The 17,430-nt window shown below is 40.4% G+C and overlaps 1 protein-coding gene across 11 annotated transcripts in view; it reads left to right on the top strand.

Annotated features, from left to right (window-relative positions):
- Nucleotides 1-898: 898 nt before the first annotated feature.
- Nucleotides 899-17,430, top strand: part of tpm2 (tropomyosin 2 (beta)) — a 31,428-nt gene continuing 14,896 nt past the window's right edge. For 3 of the 11 annotated variants that reach the window (XM_037547202.1, XM_017697310.2, XM_017697313.2), the window contains exons 1-2: nt 899-1,094; nt 6,350-6,475. In XM_037547202.1, coding sequence (XP_037403099.1) covers nt 981-1,094; nt 6,350-6,475 — 240 coding nt within the window. In that variant the 5' untranslated portion in view covers nt 899-980. Of the gene's footprint in view, nt 1,095-6,349; nt 6,476-13,719; nt 14,076-17,430 lie in introns of those variants that run through there. The other 8 variants (XM_017697316.2, XM_017697318.2, XM_017697315.2 and 5 more) reach the window with 5 other exon arrangements.

Below are 17,430 nucleotides of genomic sequence, written 5' to 3'. Positions count from 1 at the left end.
GTCTCAGCCGCTGTTTTACGATAGTTTTGAGATAAAGATTTTAATATGTATTTTACCATCATGAACACTGTAGAAACTCGGAGGACATGTGTTGGTTCATTGGTTGTTCAGGACAGTAAATCAAACCGTTATTTGTGTTGCAGTCATCTGGACCCCTAATTCCCATCACCACCACTGTAAAGAAATCGGAGTCACTGTTTCTCTGCAAATGAACCATTTCACATAAAACCACTCTGAATGACTTTGTTTACACCTCAACCACTGAACAATGCATAACATTTGAAAATGCCCCTTTAGGAGAAATAGACGGTTACTAAGGGCAGAGAGGCGTTTTTTGATTTTGAGTTTTTTATGTTGTGTGTTTTTGGTAAGAGCGATATGTAATTGAAATGAATCAGACTGGACTCAACGTTTCGAGCCGTTTCAAACAGTAATTTGAGACGAAGTAATTTGGCCGTTTTGGCTTGTTGCTAGTGCCATGAAAACTGTGAGGAGAGTTTCTATATCCGTTTACTGACAGGGCTCTGCGGGAGCTCAGACTTTACGTCGGCCGGAAGATTCAACGTGCCGCGCGCACACATAATGGGTCGAATCCGTCGCGTTTGTCAGATTTGTCAGGTTTCCACTCCTGTCCACGCCGAAAAAACAGACTCGGAGCCCTCAGAGAAATCAGCGCCTCCCAAACATGGACATAAAACCTCAACATGGACATAAAACCGAGCGGCCGTCATCAGAGTCACGTCCCTCGTTCGCCCGGTGACTTTAGGACTTAACTTCCCCTAAAAAAGCCCGGAGCTCCTTCTGCGAGGAATGTGGCCACGCCCCGTTCACTCACACCACGCCCACGACCCTTCATTGCCCCGCCCCACAGACTGCTCTGTGCCTCCTCTCTGCGTCTCTGTCTCCTCACTTCAGCTTCACAGTCCTGAGCAGCCGCTCCACGTCCCTTAGCGAGCAGGAGAGAGCCAGAGTAAGCAGCCATGGAGGCCATCAAGAAGAAGATGCAGATGCTGAAGCTGGATAAGGAGAATGCCATAGACCGGGCTGAGCAGGCAGAGATAGACAAGAAGGGAGCGGAGGACAAATGCAAACAGGTACTTTAGTTAGAGTGACCTGCACGGAGTCACAAAGAGCCTTAAGGAGCACAGGAACCAAGTCAGGAGTTAGGGGGCATCAGGTCATATGGGACACAATGCTAAAATTTAAGAATGAGTTGTGTACCGATTTGTAATTACCACTGTAATCACTTTTATAGACTAACTAGCATATTTATGGTAGTCTTAAGTATTAATACACCAGTGAGCATTATCTGAAATTACAGCAGACAGGAGTTTCTCTTGTCTGATGGCCAGAATACAGAAATCCCCCCTAAGAGTTTGTTCATGGACAGTTAGGAAGACAGAATAAACATGAGGCCTTTGTCACCCATCCAAATGTTCAGTTAAGATGACACACCCATGAACGGCTGGGAAATAAAGATTATTAATCCGCACAGGATTTAAGCAAATTCTAAATCTTAAAGTAGCAATAATTTAAAAAGTTAAAGCTTCAGTTACAGTTAATCCTGAGATATAATGTACTAATGTGACGCTAATATGTGTAACAGGTGTAGCAGATTTGAGCATGTTCACTTCACATAGTCTGATGTTTAAGATACATTATAAGAAACATGGCTAATATTGATTCTTCACTATGACTCATTCTTCAATTTGTTTTAGTCCATAACGCCTAATGATCATGCATGCCTGAAGCAATAACCAGTAAGTATAGAGGTGAACATTCCCTGTGTCACTGTCCAATGTTACACTATTTCCATGATTAAGTGGTCCACTGATTAGACAGGAGTGGCATGCTCAGTTATTTGACTAAACACGACACATTATATCAAATGGCACAGCCAAGGGGCCAACTGGTTTGAGTTTTATTATAGACGGTGTCAGATTCTTAGTGTGAATGAGTTACAAGTCACCAGCTTCCACAGGCGCAATCCATAAATCTGCACTTAGACTGGAAAGCTAAGAAGGCTCATTACTGCCCACATCTGACGATGCTGTTGGTTGAATGTTAAGTGTAATGAAGCCAAAAGGGAGTGGTTTATGTAGACTGGTAGGGGCCTTTGTTCTGTTCAGCATACGCTGAAATTAAAATAAACAAAGTTTCTTAGGTTAAAGTTCACCTGGGACAGTGTGACATTTTGTACATTTTTTTAAATAATGGATATAATTTAAGCAAAACATGCCTCTATAAATGGTTTTGATGATGCTACCATATGCCAAGAAAAAGGCTGAGAAATAGGGGTGGGTGATACTTCAAGACATTTCCCTGAGAGACGATATGCATGACGATATATAGTTTTTATGGGATGCAATAACGTGGAACAGACAAATTGGTAGCTGTACTGTTACATATAAAGATATATAATAATATATTACAACTACAGTGATATTTATTTAGTCTTTCACAAACTGCATGTCACTAAATCCATTTAAACAGGTCCATTATGCTCACTTTGTAATGAAACGTAGTTAATAGGTGTTCCATAATTGTTATATTGTCGACGTCTACTGTGGAACTGAACATTTTGGAAAATACTATTTAAATACATAGTTTGTTAATATGCTTTATTTATATTTGATGTATATTATTTATATTCACTTTCTCTACGTTTTTATGATCAGACATTCTGCTTCATGTCAGTTCACTTGATGAAAGGACGCATCGTTGCTATTACATATTATTATTATCATATTATAAGATATTAAGCGATGTCACAGGCATCATTTGTGCTAAGACTTATGCTTGGACTCTAAGTCCTGTGCCTCTTCAGTAGTAAGAACATTCTTAACCTCATTTTTTGTTTTCCTTACTCTCCTCAGTAAAGAGCGAATCCTGGCTCCAGTTCACTCATACAACTCAGTGAAGAATGCCTCTCTCATTCTTTCCCGTAGCCTCATTCCTTTGCCCCTCCAATACCGCAAACATTTCTCTGCGGCTTGGATCGTGCTCATCCAGTGAGGGGGATTTATTTCAACTCAGTGCTGAGGCCCTGTCTCTTCTTTTTTTTTATAGTTGTCAGTCGACAGCCAATGTTATATGCTCCTGATTTTTGGTATTTTCTTTCTTTAAGAGGCATTTCATCCTCTTGAGGTTTTTTTGGGGTTTGGAGACTCTCTCTTCTCTTTAATGTAAGAAGAGCTGGCCGCAGTATACACAGAAGCATGTGTCCTTGAACACTTGCCAGTCCTTGGATACGTGCATGTGTAATACAATAGTTTTCCTACATGATGTCCACCAGCTAATGGATGGCCACTAGGCCATGATCATTTAAACTGTTCATTTAATCCAGACAGCCATTTTGATGAACAAAATAAACTATGTTATTCTTAAAGGGCTTAATTTGTAAAGAACTGCATTCTTGATCCATGTTGCTTGGCACCATAGCCTCTCTGTGGCCTTGATCTATTTTGCACCTCCCTCTTAGAATTGCTATTCTCCTCAGAGGGATCAAAGCTGTGTGGGGTCAGATGTTACCCCAGATGCAGCCCCAGTGCTTGGATGCTAAAGGCCCAGGCCACATGTGACGTCCGAGCTGCAATCCTTCACATAACTGGAGCCCAAATCAGGCAGAGTCTGTCTGCTCATCCATCAGGAGTACATAGCGTTCACACCAGCAGCTTTGGCTCTGTCACTCACAATGGGCTTTTTATAGCCTTTATATTTCTGGCCTATACCCTATTGTGTCTCTCTTCATTTTGGGCAGAAGGGGAGCTGCAGGTGGTGCTTAAAAAAGCAATCTGAGGCCCAGTTTTACTGACACAGTTCAGCCAAGATGGGCTGTTTGGTTTATGAAGCATGCTTCTTTAGCTTCACACTTGAGATACGTGGCTAATGGAGGTGAAAAGTGTTGGAAGTTTATGACACACATGAAAAATCTTTCTGAATCTCAAACAGTTCCGTACACCCGAAATAGTGCACTATGCGAGTTACAAAATTTTGGCCCCTATATCTAAATACTTATATTGTTCACGTGGCTGAATCCCAAATTAGACATATTATGCACTATTTTGGTGCAGGAGCCATTATTTTAAAGGGAACCCTGAGCTGTTAAGACATGCAAGCCTCAATGTGGTGTACATGTCCAGCACTGTGGAAATATGTAGTGTAAACTAAGAAAAATACTCGATTTATTATTAAAAACATTAAATCAATCTAGCAGTAGGCTGCCATTTTGATGTTACAGCATCAAATGGTTGCTCTTACTTGTCTGTTGAGCAAGTAACAGTCAGCTAAATGAATTTTCTGTGCGATATCATAACGCAACAGTGGCGACCTAGCTACTATTAAAGGGGTTTTGTGTCATTTTTTAAATAAACAAATTGTTTCCATGTATACATATACATATTTTAAGAGCGCTGGACATGTACCCCATTTCAAGGCAGTGAAAGTTCCCTTTAAATCAAGTCATGTAGTGCACTACGTAGGACGCCATTTGAAACGCAGCCTTTGACTTCTATTATATTAGCCTCGTAGCTCGACTGCAAAACTAAATAAACAAACTTGGGATGCCAAAAACGCGGGTTTTAGCTAACTGGCTACATTTGGGGAAAGAAGGAAGCCTGGGTAAAATGGACTCTTTGCTGAATTACGGCTCCATATGTCAGGGAATCCGCCCTATTGGCGTTGCTTGTTCTTCTAATTGGAGGCCCTCAGTTCCTCACACATCAAAGTGGCTGTTTCGGTTCATTGAGGAACGCTGTAGCTCTGCCATCTCATGAGCTTACCCAGGAAGCTTTAATCATGGCCGCCCGTGGACCGTGGTCTATTTTCATAGCCGGAGTTGTGGCTTCCACTCCCATATACAGTATCAGGCTGTCTCCAAGGCCCAGAAGGCCACAGTAAATAGAAGCCGTTTTTATAAGTGCCTAGCTCGCTGTGTGCTATGCTACGGCCGCCTGGCTTCTGGCTAATGCGCCGGAGGGGTTTATGTGATGTCTGCTGAAAGCGGAGAGCGAGCATCACCAGCTGCAGGCCTGGCGAAGGCTTTCACCACGGAGGCTGTGGCTACATTCCCTTTATAATCCTGTCCCCATGCCATCTTCACGTCATCATAGGCCTGCCTGACCTTCAGCACGGCACCGCTTGGATTTAGGTGTCCAGCTTCAGATAGAATAACGTTTGTACAGCTTTCCTTACTAAAGCAGCCTAAGCCATGGCTGTGCGTGGTAGGGCTTTTATCGCGGATGGCGGTTGTGGTGAAGCACGGATTCGGTGACAAATAACAGTATGAAAAAATATTACGGTGTTCTTAAGATTATTTATTAACATTGATGTATTTTATCGTATTGTTTTCGTTACTCAGCATTTAACTTATTATAAAAAATAATCACAGTTCTTCCGCCAAGTAAAGTAGTTCATTAGCATGGTAGCTTATGGTTGCCAAGCAACATACCGGTCATAACGAACAATACGAAATTGGGGAATAGTTTGGGTCCCAGAGGGAAGATAATATTGATATAAAATACTTTAAATCAGTTAAAAATGGAAGTTATGCTAATGTTATCTCTCAAACCAGTCGACGCTCTCAAGGCATGCCAGTCCATGTTAGGCATGTTATCCTTAATTTGTGCATTACACTACCTGTTTATTCTTTAAAGTGATTCATGCTTAATGTCTCATGTTACAGGTTGTGAGGATTTGAGAACAGTTGCTATGGCTGAGATCCATAAATAATAAGAGGGAGATAAATAGTCGTCAGTTCTGTCTGTGTGGCACTGAAGGAATCTAACTGGTGAAGTATGTTGAGAACTTAGATCATTCAGTGAGTCATAGGTGTGCACTTGTGTCAGCATCTATATGAGGGGCCTAATAAAGATTTTAGAGCGCTTGGTCATCACCCCATGGGTGCCAGAGTGCTTAAGAGTTATAAGTTAAGATAAAACACGATTAAATTAATAACGGAATAATAAGGCTGCAGTTTAAGCGGCTAAGGAGAGGCCTATTCTGATGTGTGGCTGTGAAAGGTAATGGAAATCAGTTCTGAGTGCTCTGGAGGCCTACACTGTGGGTGGCTCTCATGTATGTGACAGTTTGGTTAATAACTGAAATCATGTAACACAAACAAAACCAAACTAGAGCTACAAACTACAGCTAAACTGTCCAAAGATCTCTTTTGGAACTACCAGGTAGGTATATTTGGTAGCACCAAAACAACTTCGTCCCAGTCAAGTAATGATTTATACGGCAACAATGTAGTAAAACATGAAATTAAAGTTTTATCAGCTGTGTTTCCGGTTTCTCTAACACTATCCCAGAATAATGAGGTATATGTATGTTTGTGTGTCCATCTCAGCTAGAAGAGGAGCTGCTGGGTCTGCAGAAGAAGCTGAAGGGAGTTGAGGACGAGCTGGACAAGTACTCTGAGTCACTGAAGGATGCGCAGGAGAAGCTGGAGCAGGCTGAGAAGAAGGCCACAGACGTGAGTGACACAGAGTTACACATACAGCCACACTCGTGGTCTGGATCACATCTAGTTAAACTCAGAACACTGGAAAACTTCAGCTGTTTCAGTATGTTCATTACAGTTAGCCTGTCACTTCATTTTGTATTGTTTTCCATGTAGCTACTGAATAATAACCCATAGAATGTAAAAGTACAAGTTAAACATGGGGCCAAAACTGCACTCCTTTTCACTTTTTTAAACTCCTTTTTCAACCTCACTTTAAACTCATTCTTAGCTCAGAGTAGTCAGAGTAGTGATGCTCTTTACTATTTTGCCTTGTGTTGTTTAATAAATGACATCTGAAAGAAAATGGCATTTAAGAACTGATTTTTTAAAAGGTCCATATCACAGAAAACTGCATTTTTCTCACTTATAATGAGTTTGATGTAGCATGTAAACAGTGTTTCAAAATGTATGGTTTACTCCCCAGTCCCCAAAACTAAGCTGCGAAAACATCCTGTTTTTTTTTGGTTTTTTTTGGTTTTGTGATGTCACAAAAATCAACATCAAATTAAAGTTATACAACTATTCGTCTTACAGCAGTTAAGGTTCACCCTTTTACACTACAGTTGAAATCTTTCTTCTTGAAATGCTGTTAAAAGAGGCATGGCAGCCAATAAGAACAGAGTTCATTTACATATATCAGTTTTCAAAGCACATTAAAATAACAACGAGTTTGATTCTATGGAATAAAGACAAGTTGGAAAATGAACATGTAAAATGAATTAGGACTGTTTGGGTAAAGGCACACAAATGACTTCAGTGAACTTCAGGTTAAAAAATACAAGAAAAAATTAGGATATAAGCCCTTTAAGACCAGAAAACTAATATAGCTTATTATTATATATCATATAATAACATATCATAATTTAAACACCTTTCAACTGCCGTCACACTATATAAACACATAAACTGCTAAATATACCCGACCATAAATTACCACCCGATTCTCTGACGTTTTCTCTGTCACCCCCATGTGGTGGCAGAAAGTATTTCACGCATCCTCAGCAGTCTGTGCCTGTCAGTCACTCTGAGTTGGACCTGTCCTGCTCTCCTTACCACGCCATTAATCCCTGGCAGGAACGACTGAGCAGCAATCTTGCTGTTGACAGCTGCACTGGAGAAAGTGCCAACCACTCCCCACTATCACATTCTGTAAACACTTCATAAAGCCTGTCATCACCTCCGGCTCAGCCGCATGTGGTTTAAAGACTCTGACAAGATAGCAAAAGTATGGGATGTGCTCTGATTTCTTACATTTTTATAACTGTCATCATGCTCTTGTCTGAACAAGATTACTTACAGTGAGAATGAGGTAATCTTGGCAGGAAAGATTACACTGGGCTAGATTTTTGCTAACCTTTTTTAGTGTCCTTTGCAGTCTGATTTTAATAAACATGCAAAAATGGTTCTAGGATGGGAGACATATTTAACACACCATCAGTGACTGATATGCCATAAAACCAAGGTTGCCATCCTTAAATATGATTGGCCAGTGTGGACATAATTTGAATAATATCCCTAAAATTTAATCACACCTCTGGTCACTTTAAACTGACTTTTCTAAGCATCCTCTACAGATAACACACTACTGCACACTGTTTATTTGCTGAATTTAATATTTTGGAAAAGAAATGTAAAATGTGGCCTGTGCAAAAGTGATGGCACATTTTATATGTTTTTGCTATGTTATTCCCAGCAGATAAATGGAAATTGTGCAGTAAAATGTGTTGGCAAAAACGCCAAATTCTACAACTTTATAGGGTTTTAAGACTGCAGGAAATTACCCTCCAGAATGCCACAGCCTGTATCTGTAATCTGTAGCCGATAACTTATCAACAAATTACTATAAATATATAATTACTGTATATTATTGAGCATATAGCATCTTATTAAGCCCAATAACCTAAATATTGAATAAATAATCTAAAAGTACATAATTCATAATAGAAATAATATCCAGAATTCATCATATTTTAAAATAGTTAAAAAAGTGGAGGTTCAATCTTGAGATTGACAAAAAATGTATAAGATGGATAATTACAGTATATTACTTAATTTAATTAATATTAAATATATCTATGTTATTATTACAATTTGTTGTTCACAGAAATATTCTTGAAATATTGCATAAAATATGTTTTGGCATATCAACAACATATAAAAAATTGTTAATGTAGCAGCTGACTACAAACTTTTGATGGTAGCGAATATCATAAAATATATCATGACTGTATAAACACATCAAGCAGAAATAAATAATCAGTGAATTTACAGATGCAGATAAGCAGAGATCCGCTTTAGAAATGGTTTGAGAGTAAATGAGTTGACCTCATGCTGAAATCTAAACAGTCTGTCAGCATCACCTCCCTTTCCTGCTAATGTTCTATGATGACACCCTTTCCACTGCAGTTCTCGCCCAGCTTGATATCCTCACTGTCTGACACCTCAGTATTATTCTTGTTAAAACAAATCCTTTCCTGCTATTAAAGCCAGCAGATGATCCAAAGCAGTCAATCCAGTGCTTATCAAGCAATAATGTAGAGCCACCCTTTCACCCACAGCTTAGGAGCAGACAGCAGATTTATTCATTACAAATAAAATGACGAGAGAAAGGTGTTTTGGTGAATATGAAATATTACAGTGTGACGTGATGTATATCATCTTAGCACTTTTTTATTGTTAAAGCACCTTTAGCAACCTAAAGCAACATTGAAGTGGCAAGACTTGTGGCCATTTAGTTAAGAATAAAGTCACTGAGGGAACAAAAAGAGTTTCTACTTTTAGCATTTTTTCTGTGCAAATTTAAACAAAGCAGCTACCAGTGTCCAAATATCATGACGAACAAACCAATAGAAATGGTCTAAAATGACTTGGCTGCTTTTTAAAAAAACTTAGAACGACAACCCCAACTATTCCTAAATGCACTCTTCATCCCTCAGTTCTCTTCAGAGTGTTTGTATCTTTACAGAATTGCTTATATATGTTTTTATACATACATGAGCGAGTTTATTGTGGAAGAACTTGACTGGCCTGCACGGAGTCCTGACCTCATCCCGCTAGAACACCTTTGGGATGAATTAGAGCGGAGACTGTGAGCCAGGCCTTCTTGTCCAACATCAGTGTCTGACCTCACAAATACACTTCTGGAAGAACGGTCAAAGATTCGCATAAACAAACTCCTAAACCTTGTGGAAAGCCTTCGCAGAAGAGTTGAAGCTGTTATAGCTGCAAAGGGTGGGCCAACATCATATTAAACCCTATAGATTAAGAACGGGATGTCACTCAAGTTCATATGCGTGTGAAAGAAGAATGAGCGAATACTTTTGGAAATATAGTGTGTATATATGTGGTAGTGAGTCACATTTATAGTCTTCAGATAAACAATACATAGCATATATATATATATATATATATATATATATATAGTAGAAGAAACAATCCTGGCACATTTCAAACTCTTAAGGCCACAAGCAGCTGAAACACAAGTGCAGAAAGACAGAACTACATACCAGAGGAAAATAAAATGCCTCATAATATATGGGATTGTTTGAGTGTGTGGCTGATAGTGATGGATATCCCCCATGAGCCTTTGTATTATTATTATGTGACCAAAGAAGGAAAAGAATTGAAAGAATGTGGCCATTTGTTTACAGTGAACTGAAGTAATGCTTTCCAGCTCTAGTGTGCCTTTTCCAGACAGCAGTGTGAAAGAGCAAAGGCATGTGTGCATCACTTGTAATGCTTCTCTAAGATAGTATACTTAGATTTCAAAAGGTCTTTTGACTCACTCACTGCAACATGTAGGAAAGCTTTCAGCACACTACACTATATAACTACAAGCCTTAATCTAAAAAAGTTAGGACAGTTTGTGACATCCACTTTGATCTTTATTTAAATGAAAACAGAGGGCAACAACTTAGTTGTCTTCTTCGAGATCAGCATCATCGTTTTTAGTAAACATACAGTGGGGCAAAAAAGTATTTAGTCAGCCACTGATTGTGCAAGTTCTCCTACTTAGAAAGATGAGAGACGTCTGTAATTTTTATCATAGGTACACTTCAACTATGAGAGACAATATGAGAAAAAAAATCCAGGAAATCACATTGTAAGATTTTTAAGGAATTTATTTGTAAATTATTGTGGAAAATAAATATTTGGTCACCCACAAACAAGCAAGATTTCTGGCTCTCACAGACCTGTAACTTCTTCTTTAAGAAGCTCCTCTGTCCTCCACTCGTTACCTTTATTAATGGCACCTGTTTGACCTTGATATCTGTATAAAAGACAACTGTCCACAGCCTCAAACAGTCAGACTCCAAACTCAACCATGGCCAAGACCAAAGAGCTGTCGAAGAACACCAGGAAGAAAAATGTAGACCTGCACCAGGCTGGGAAGAGTGAATCTACAATAGGTAAGCAGGTTGGTGTGAATAAATCAACTGTGGGAGCAATTGTAAGAAAATGGAAGACATACAAGACCATTTATAATCTCCCTCGATCTGGGGCCCCACACAAGATCTCATCCCGTGGGGTCAAAATGATCATGAGAACGGTGAGCAAAAAACCCAGAACTACACAGAGGGACCTAATGAATGACCTGCAGAGAGCTGGGACCAAAGGGAACAAAGGCTACCATCAGTAACACACTACGCAGAGAGGGACTCAAATCCTGCAGTGCCAGGCATGTCCCTCTACTTAAGCCAGTATGTGTCCAGGCCTGTCTGAAGTTTGCCAGAGAGCATATGGATGATCCAGAAGAGGACTGGGAGAATATCATGTGGTCAGATGAAACCAAAATAGAAGTTTTTGGTAAAAACTCAACTCGTCGTGTTTGGAGGAAGAAGAATGCAGAGTTGCATCCCAAGAACACCATACCTACTGTGAAGCATGGAGGTGGAAACATCATGCTTTGGGGCTGTTTTTCTGCAAAGGGGACAGGACGACTGATCCGTGTTAAGGGAAGAATAAACGGGGCCATGTATCGTGAGATTTTAAGCCAAAACCTCCTTCCATCAGTGAGAGCATTAAAGATGGAACGTGGCTGGGTCTTCCAGCATGACAATGATCCCAAACACACTGCTCAGGCAATGAAGGAGTGGCTCCGTAACAAGCATTTCAAGGTCCTGGAGTGGCCTAGCCAGTCTCCAGATCTCAACCCTGTAGAAAATTTGTGGAGGGAGTTGAAAGTCCGTGTTGCCCAGCGACAGCCCCAAAACATCACTGCTCTAGAGGAGATCTGCAGGAGGAATAGGCCAAAATACCAGCTACAGTGTGTTCAAACCTGGTGAAGACTTGCAGGAAAGACTTCTGTCATTGCCAACAAAGGTTATGTTACAAAGTATTGAGTTGAATTTTTGTTATTGACCAAATACTTATTTTCCACCATAATTTACAAATATATTCTTTAAAAATCCTACAATGTGATTTCCTGGATTTTTTTCTCATTTTGTCTCTCTTTGTTGAAGTGTACCCATGATGAAAATTACAGACGTCTCTCATCTTTCTAAGTAGGAGAACTTGCACAATCAGTGGCTGACTAAATACTTTTTTGCCCCACTGTATGCGCATTATGAAATTGATGCCTGCAGCATGTTCTAAAAAGTTGCGCCTGGGGCAATTTAAGGCTATGAAGGTTGTGAAATGTTCTGAAAACATTTAAAATAGGTAATATGCATGGGAATAAAGAAGCATCCTGAAAAGGCAGAGTCCTTTGAGCAAGGATGGCTCGGGTCTTGCCACTCTGCCAAAAGAACTGATGAGTAATCCAGCAGTTTTAAGACAATGTTCCTCAGCTGGCTATTGCAAGCATTTTAGGTATTCTGAGAAAAACTCTGTTCATAAAAAGTCAAGGATAAAAATCGCTTGACCCTCAAACCCTCAGATGGCACTGCATTAAAATCCAACATGATTCTGTGATGATATCACCACATGGGCTCAGGAATAGTTTGACAAATGATTGTCAATAATCATTCATCTCTGCATCCATTAATGGTGTTGACATTAAGCCAGCCCAATTTGTTAAGAACCTTGGCTGTCTTCTTGACTCATCTCTTACTTTCGAGTCTCACATTAAGCTCATCACTAAAACTGCATTTTATCATCTGCGTAACATTGCACGCTTATGCCCTATGCTGAGTGACACTGATGCTAAAATGTTGATCAATGCCTTCGTCTTCTCTCGCATCAATTACTGTAACTCACTTTTCCATGGCCATCCAGTTAAACTAATCAATTGTCTTCAGTTCATCCAAAACTCAGCAGCCAGGGTTCTTACCTCCACCAAGCGCACAGCTCATATCACTCCTATTCTTCGACAGTTGCATTGGCTTCCTATTAGTTCTAGGATTAAGTACAAAATCTTTCTTCTTACCTTCAAGGCTTTACATGGTCTGGCTCCGACATACCTTTCTGATCTCATTTCTTTATATTGTCCCTCTCGTGTTCTCCGATCTTCTAAAGCTGAACTCCTCACAGTTCCCTCAACTAGACTTTCTAGGTGCTAGGTCTTTCAGTGCTGCTGCCCCCAAACTCTGGAATTCTCTACCTTCCACTCTTCATAATTGCTCTTCTCTGTCTTTCAAGGGTCTCTCGAGGTATGCGGGGTGTATTAATGCAGCATGGCTTGGGAAACGGGCATTAAATTAAGCACATGCATCTTGTTTTACCTCCAAAAAAAGTACTGCTATTTAAAGTAGATGCTCTGGAGAAGCCACACATGAGCTTAAGGTCACCATGCCCAATGCCAGGTGCTGACCAGTGGGGTATAAAGCAATCCAGCATCGGAGCAGCAGTGGAACTGCCTTCTTTTGAGTGATGGAGCACCATCCAGTTCTTTTGGGATAAGCTGGAGTGGCATTTGTGATGCAGCATCAGCACCTTACCTCACGAATGCGGTTGCAATTAAATCCTCGTCACAGTGTTCCAGCATCTACTGTAGTAAAGCCTTGCCAGAAGAGTAGAGCCTGTTACTGCAGCAAACAGAGGACAAACTTCTTAAATACTCATGATTTCAGAAGGAATGGATGAGCAGATGTGTACAGACTAAGAGTACATAAAGTAGGTAGGATCTGTTAATGAATTATTCCCAGTTTTGCAACACGAAGTACTGCATGGAGTTTAGACACTGTTAAACTGGGCCATTTCTTTAAAACGTGAGTGGCCTGTGACTCCTGACGTCACGGCAGATAAGAAGGGGGCGGAGTCACGGGGCCGCCGTGGAGGGCAACTTTTCTACAGGACAGTTTGTGAGAGGAGAGCAACGACGAGACAGTCCTCTCAAAGCATTAGTAAAGGGTATGGTTTTAAATCTCAGGTGTGCACCCATCGTTAGGTTTGCATCAAGGGTTTGGTTCCTCGCTGTGCACTCTGAGGTGTCTCACAGTCTCCCAGGAGCTCAGAGCCAAAGAGCAAGCGGCTTGTGATCGCACTCGGCTGTTTCGCAATGGCTGGAATAACGTCCATCGAAGCTGTGAAGAGGAAAATTCAGTCGCTGCAGCAGCAGGCCGACGAGGCCGAGGACCGCGCAGAGGCACTCCAGAGGGAGGTGGACGCGGAAAGACATGCCAGGGAGCGGGTGAGAAACGAGAGAAATTGAAGGAGGGAGACGAGACTGGGAGTTAGACTCACAACTCTCTAGCTTCTTGTTGGAATTTTCCGTTCCACCTTAAATAGTGTAGCAGTTTTATTCTGGCGCCTGAAGCCAGAATGTAACTGCTGCACCATTTAAGGTGGAACGGAAAATTCGAATAAAAAGCTAACTTCAGCTTCGTGGAAAGGCACAGAGAGAAGAGAAGAAGCCCTGTGGTGCTTCACTGCTGCACCTACTTCGTTTGTGAGGATATCCTGTAGTTTTTCCACAGACATTTGTACTTCTGTAGATGCTGGTTTCAGGACGGAGCTGTTGGCTGGTGCAGGTCGAGTTACCGGGTTGCTATAGCGATTTAACCGCAGGCTGGCTGCGCTCCGATGTCTAACTGCTCAGTAGTTTAACCCGTTCATTTCAGTATGTGACGCTTTCAGTGGTTAATATTTCTCTGTACTTGTCTTTAGTTAATCAAACTATTCGGCTAAAAGTGATTTATTTCATTAATTGTACACACAGTGAAATTGTGTGTGATGGAAAATGTGCCTTTTGAAAATGGTGCTATTTTGCGGTTTCTTGATGTATGATAATACTAGAAACCCGTTTTTGGTGCTGTGTAGAACAGTTTTAAAAAGTTTCAATATAGAACCATGTACACTTTCTCCATCAGTGTGAAGAACCACTTAGTTAATCAGGCAAAGAACTGTTCTAAGTAGAGTCATTGCCTTTACTAAAGAACCCTTGGACCACCATGATGTTTTTTATGTTTAGTCTTTTAGTCACATGGGACGTCCTGATTTTTAGCAAAACAATTAAAACCTGAATTTTTACTGTGAATAAACTGTAAATTTATTCTAAATAAGTCAATAAATATATAAGAATCAAATACTGCTAGACCTTTTATCTAAACTGCTGCAAAAAAAAACCACTCAGATTGGTTTAGCTGATCTGAGTGTTTTTTCCTGATCATATTAAATTTCAAGGAATAAAACTGACTAATTAGTAAAGATGCTCTAAACAAAGGGTTCCAGTAACTCCTGAGGCAGGGGGGGGCTGTTGTTGTTAGGTTACTGCTCCTTTAATTTGGTCAGAATAATTTAGTTTGTGTTGATATTATTCCTTTAATTTCACCAGTCATTATGGTAGTGTTGATGCTACTCGTTTAATTTAGTCATAGTTATTGGTGTTGATACTGTTCCTTTAATTTAACTGTACTAATCAAGTTAGAGCTGGTACTGTTGCTGTCATTTTATGTCGGTAGAGTAGTTTTATACTGCTTATTTAATTTGACTGTACTTGCTGTCGATACCATGTCTTGATGTCAAAATATGTGCATTAACGAGAAGGTCTGATGTTACCTTTAATAACATTTACCACCCCATGTTGATTACTCCGGCACAGTGAGGTGCTGTAAGCTGTTCCATCTGATCCCAGCACATTCTGTTGCCACAGATGCAGTCTGGGTATTTAACATGATCAAATTAGCTCTTTCACAGCCTAACCCTGCAGCTTTTTCAGGCTTCTCTTGAACCATGTTAGTAAAATAGACATCACATTTTGGGCTGTTAGAAGGCCTAAAAGTGCAAAATAAGCAAAAAGTCTGATCTTGTTGGGAGCCGTAACAGTTTTACCCAGTGAGGATTGAACTGTTTAGGCAACCTGCTCCCACTTCCTGTGTCCCCTCCCAGTCTTCTTTTCTATTGGCTTGAGTCAACCTGGCCCAGGTCCCAGAGAGCATAAGGTTAATCATTTCCTGTGCTCCCTTCGCTGCCTCAAAGCAAAAAGACCTTGGGAATGTCCAGACTTCTCATGTATCAGATACATAGTGGTCGCCTTTTTTGTAGAAAGATCTCAGAAAAATGTGAATCTTTAGGAATGTTAGAGCAGTTGATGCTTTTTCAGGCTGCCTTTTATTTATTAAAGGGCTCAGGATTCAGTAAAGGATTGCTAAAGCACAGACGTCTGTCAGTACTTACTGTAGGCCTAAGGGTTCAAAAGAATCTTTGAGATTGTAAATTAAAGGCTTAAAATGGACATTTAACAACAGTATGTGGTCCATGAGCAATATAAAGGAGTCAGGCATATGAGAGCATGTCCTCGTACTGACCTTAATAGTGGATATAAGCTGTAATAGGTTTGGTATTTATAAAAAAAGGGCTTGTGAAAGGCCCCCCCTTTGGTTTTCACCAGTTAGACAAAGTGGGCGAGTTTAATGTGAATTACACATTTTAGTGATAGGGAATATTTGGGATGCCGTTTGTGGCATTCCACAGCTGCCCTGGTGAATCAGACTGGAATTGGCTCAGGCTGAGAGGATTTGACAGAATGGGGGTTTGATTAGCTGTCTTCTGCTGGGGAGTGTGGAACACTGGCTCTTTTGTGCTGACGGGACCACTGCCCATGTCTTAGTGGGAAATTTGGAATGTTGGAATTTGAACACTGTGGTCTAATCATCTCAGTTATCCTCATCATCTTGGATGGATATCATGGATCTGCTGCTTCATCTGTCCACACCTGAAGCAGAATTTGAAAATGGCAGTTGCCGTGTTTAATTTACAATATTTTATCCCTTCTCTTATAAAGTTCATATTTTAGAGGTAGGAGGTTTTGTCCTGATAGGGATGATATTTTTTATTTAGATTGTATTTGTTGAATTAGCAGTCTGAATACATTGGCATGTGAACAGTTAACTGTCTGTTATCAAGGCCTACTTTAGGAAGGCAAACAATGCGTTGCTCTTTAAAGATCATGAATGAAGGTAACATTCCTTTTTTCAATTTGGTTTACAAGGCAGTTACTGTGTGAGATTCGCAGTGTGTAGTGTCTTTGCTACTAAACACAGCCAGTATAGAACGTGTCTTCAACTCTCTAAGGATCTAGCCTCGATCGTAACAATGCAACACAACGCTTGTTTTGTTCTCCATTCATTTTCGTTTAGCCTTCTTTAGGTTATCTTACCTCTCTTTTTCTCCAAAAGACAACGTCCTTGGAATTACCTATGAAAGTCCAAAGCGCACAGTATCAAAGCTAACCATGCTTTGTTGGTCTGCTGGTGTACTGAGTTGGGGGTTGGTTTAGTTTTCCCTGGGGAGAATGAACTTTACATTTTGACGTTTATCTAAAAAGTAATTAGAAACATCTAAAGAAAAATGCTCCTCAGTGTCTCATGAGAGGATGTCTAGGGGTATATAGCTTCTGAGCCACTGGTTCTCAGATGCATGTCTGCCTAATGATTTAATGATTCCTTTGGTAACATCCCATGGGTCTTTCTGTTCAGTGGAAATTTTTTTAGGAAAACATAGACACTGTCTACATAAAGAGTGGCCCCACCAGTCAACCAGTTCAG

The sequence above is a fragment of the Pygocentrus nattereri genome, chromosome 18 (assembly GCF_015220715.1).
Source record: "Pygocentrus nattereri isolate fPygNat1 chromosome 18, fPygNat1.pri, whole genome shotgun sequence".
Classification (NCBI taxonomy): Eukaryota; Metazoa; Chordata; class Actinopteri; order Characiformes; family Serrasalmidae; genus Pygocentrus; species Pygocentrus nattereri.
This window is presented reverse-complemented; position numbering and strand designations above follow the sequence as displayed.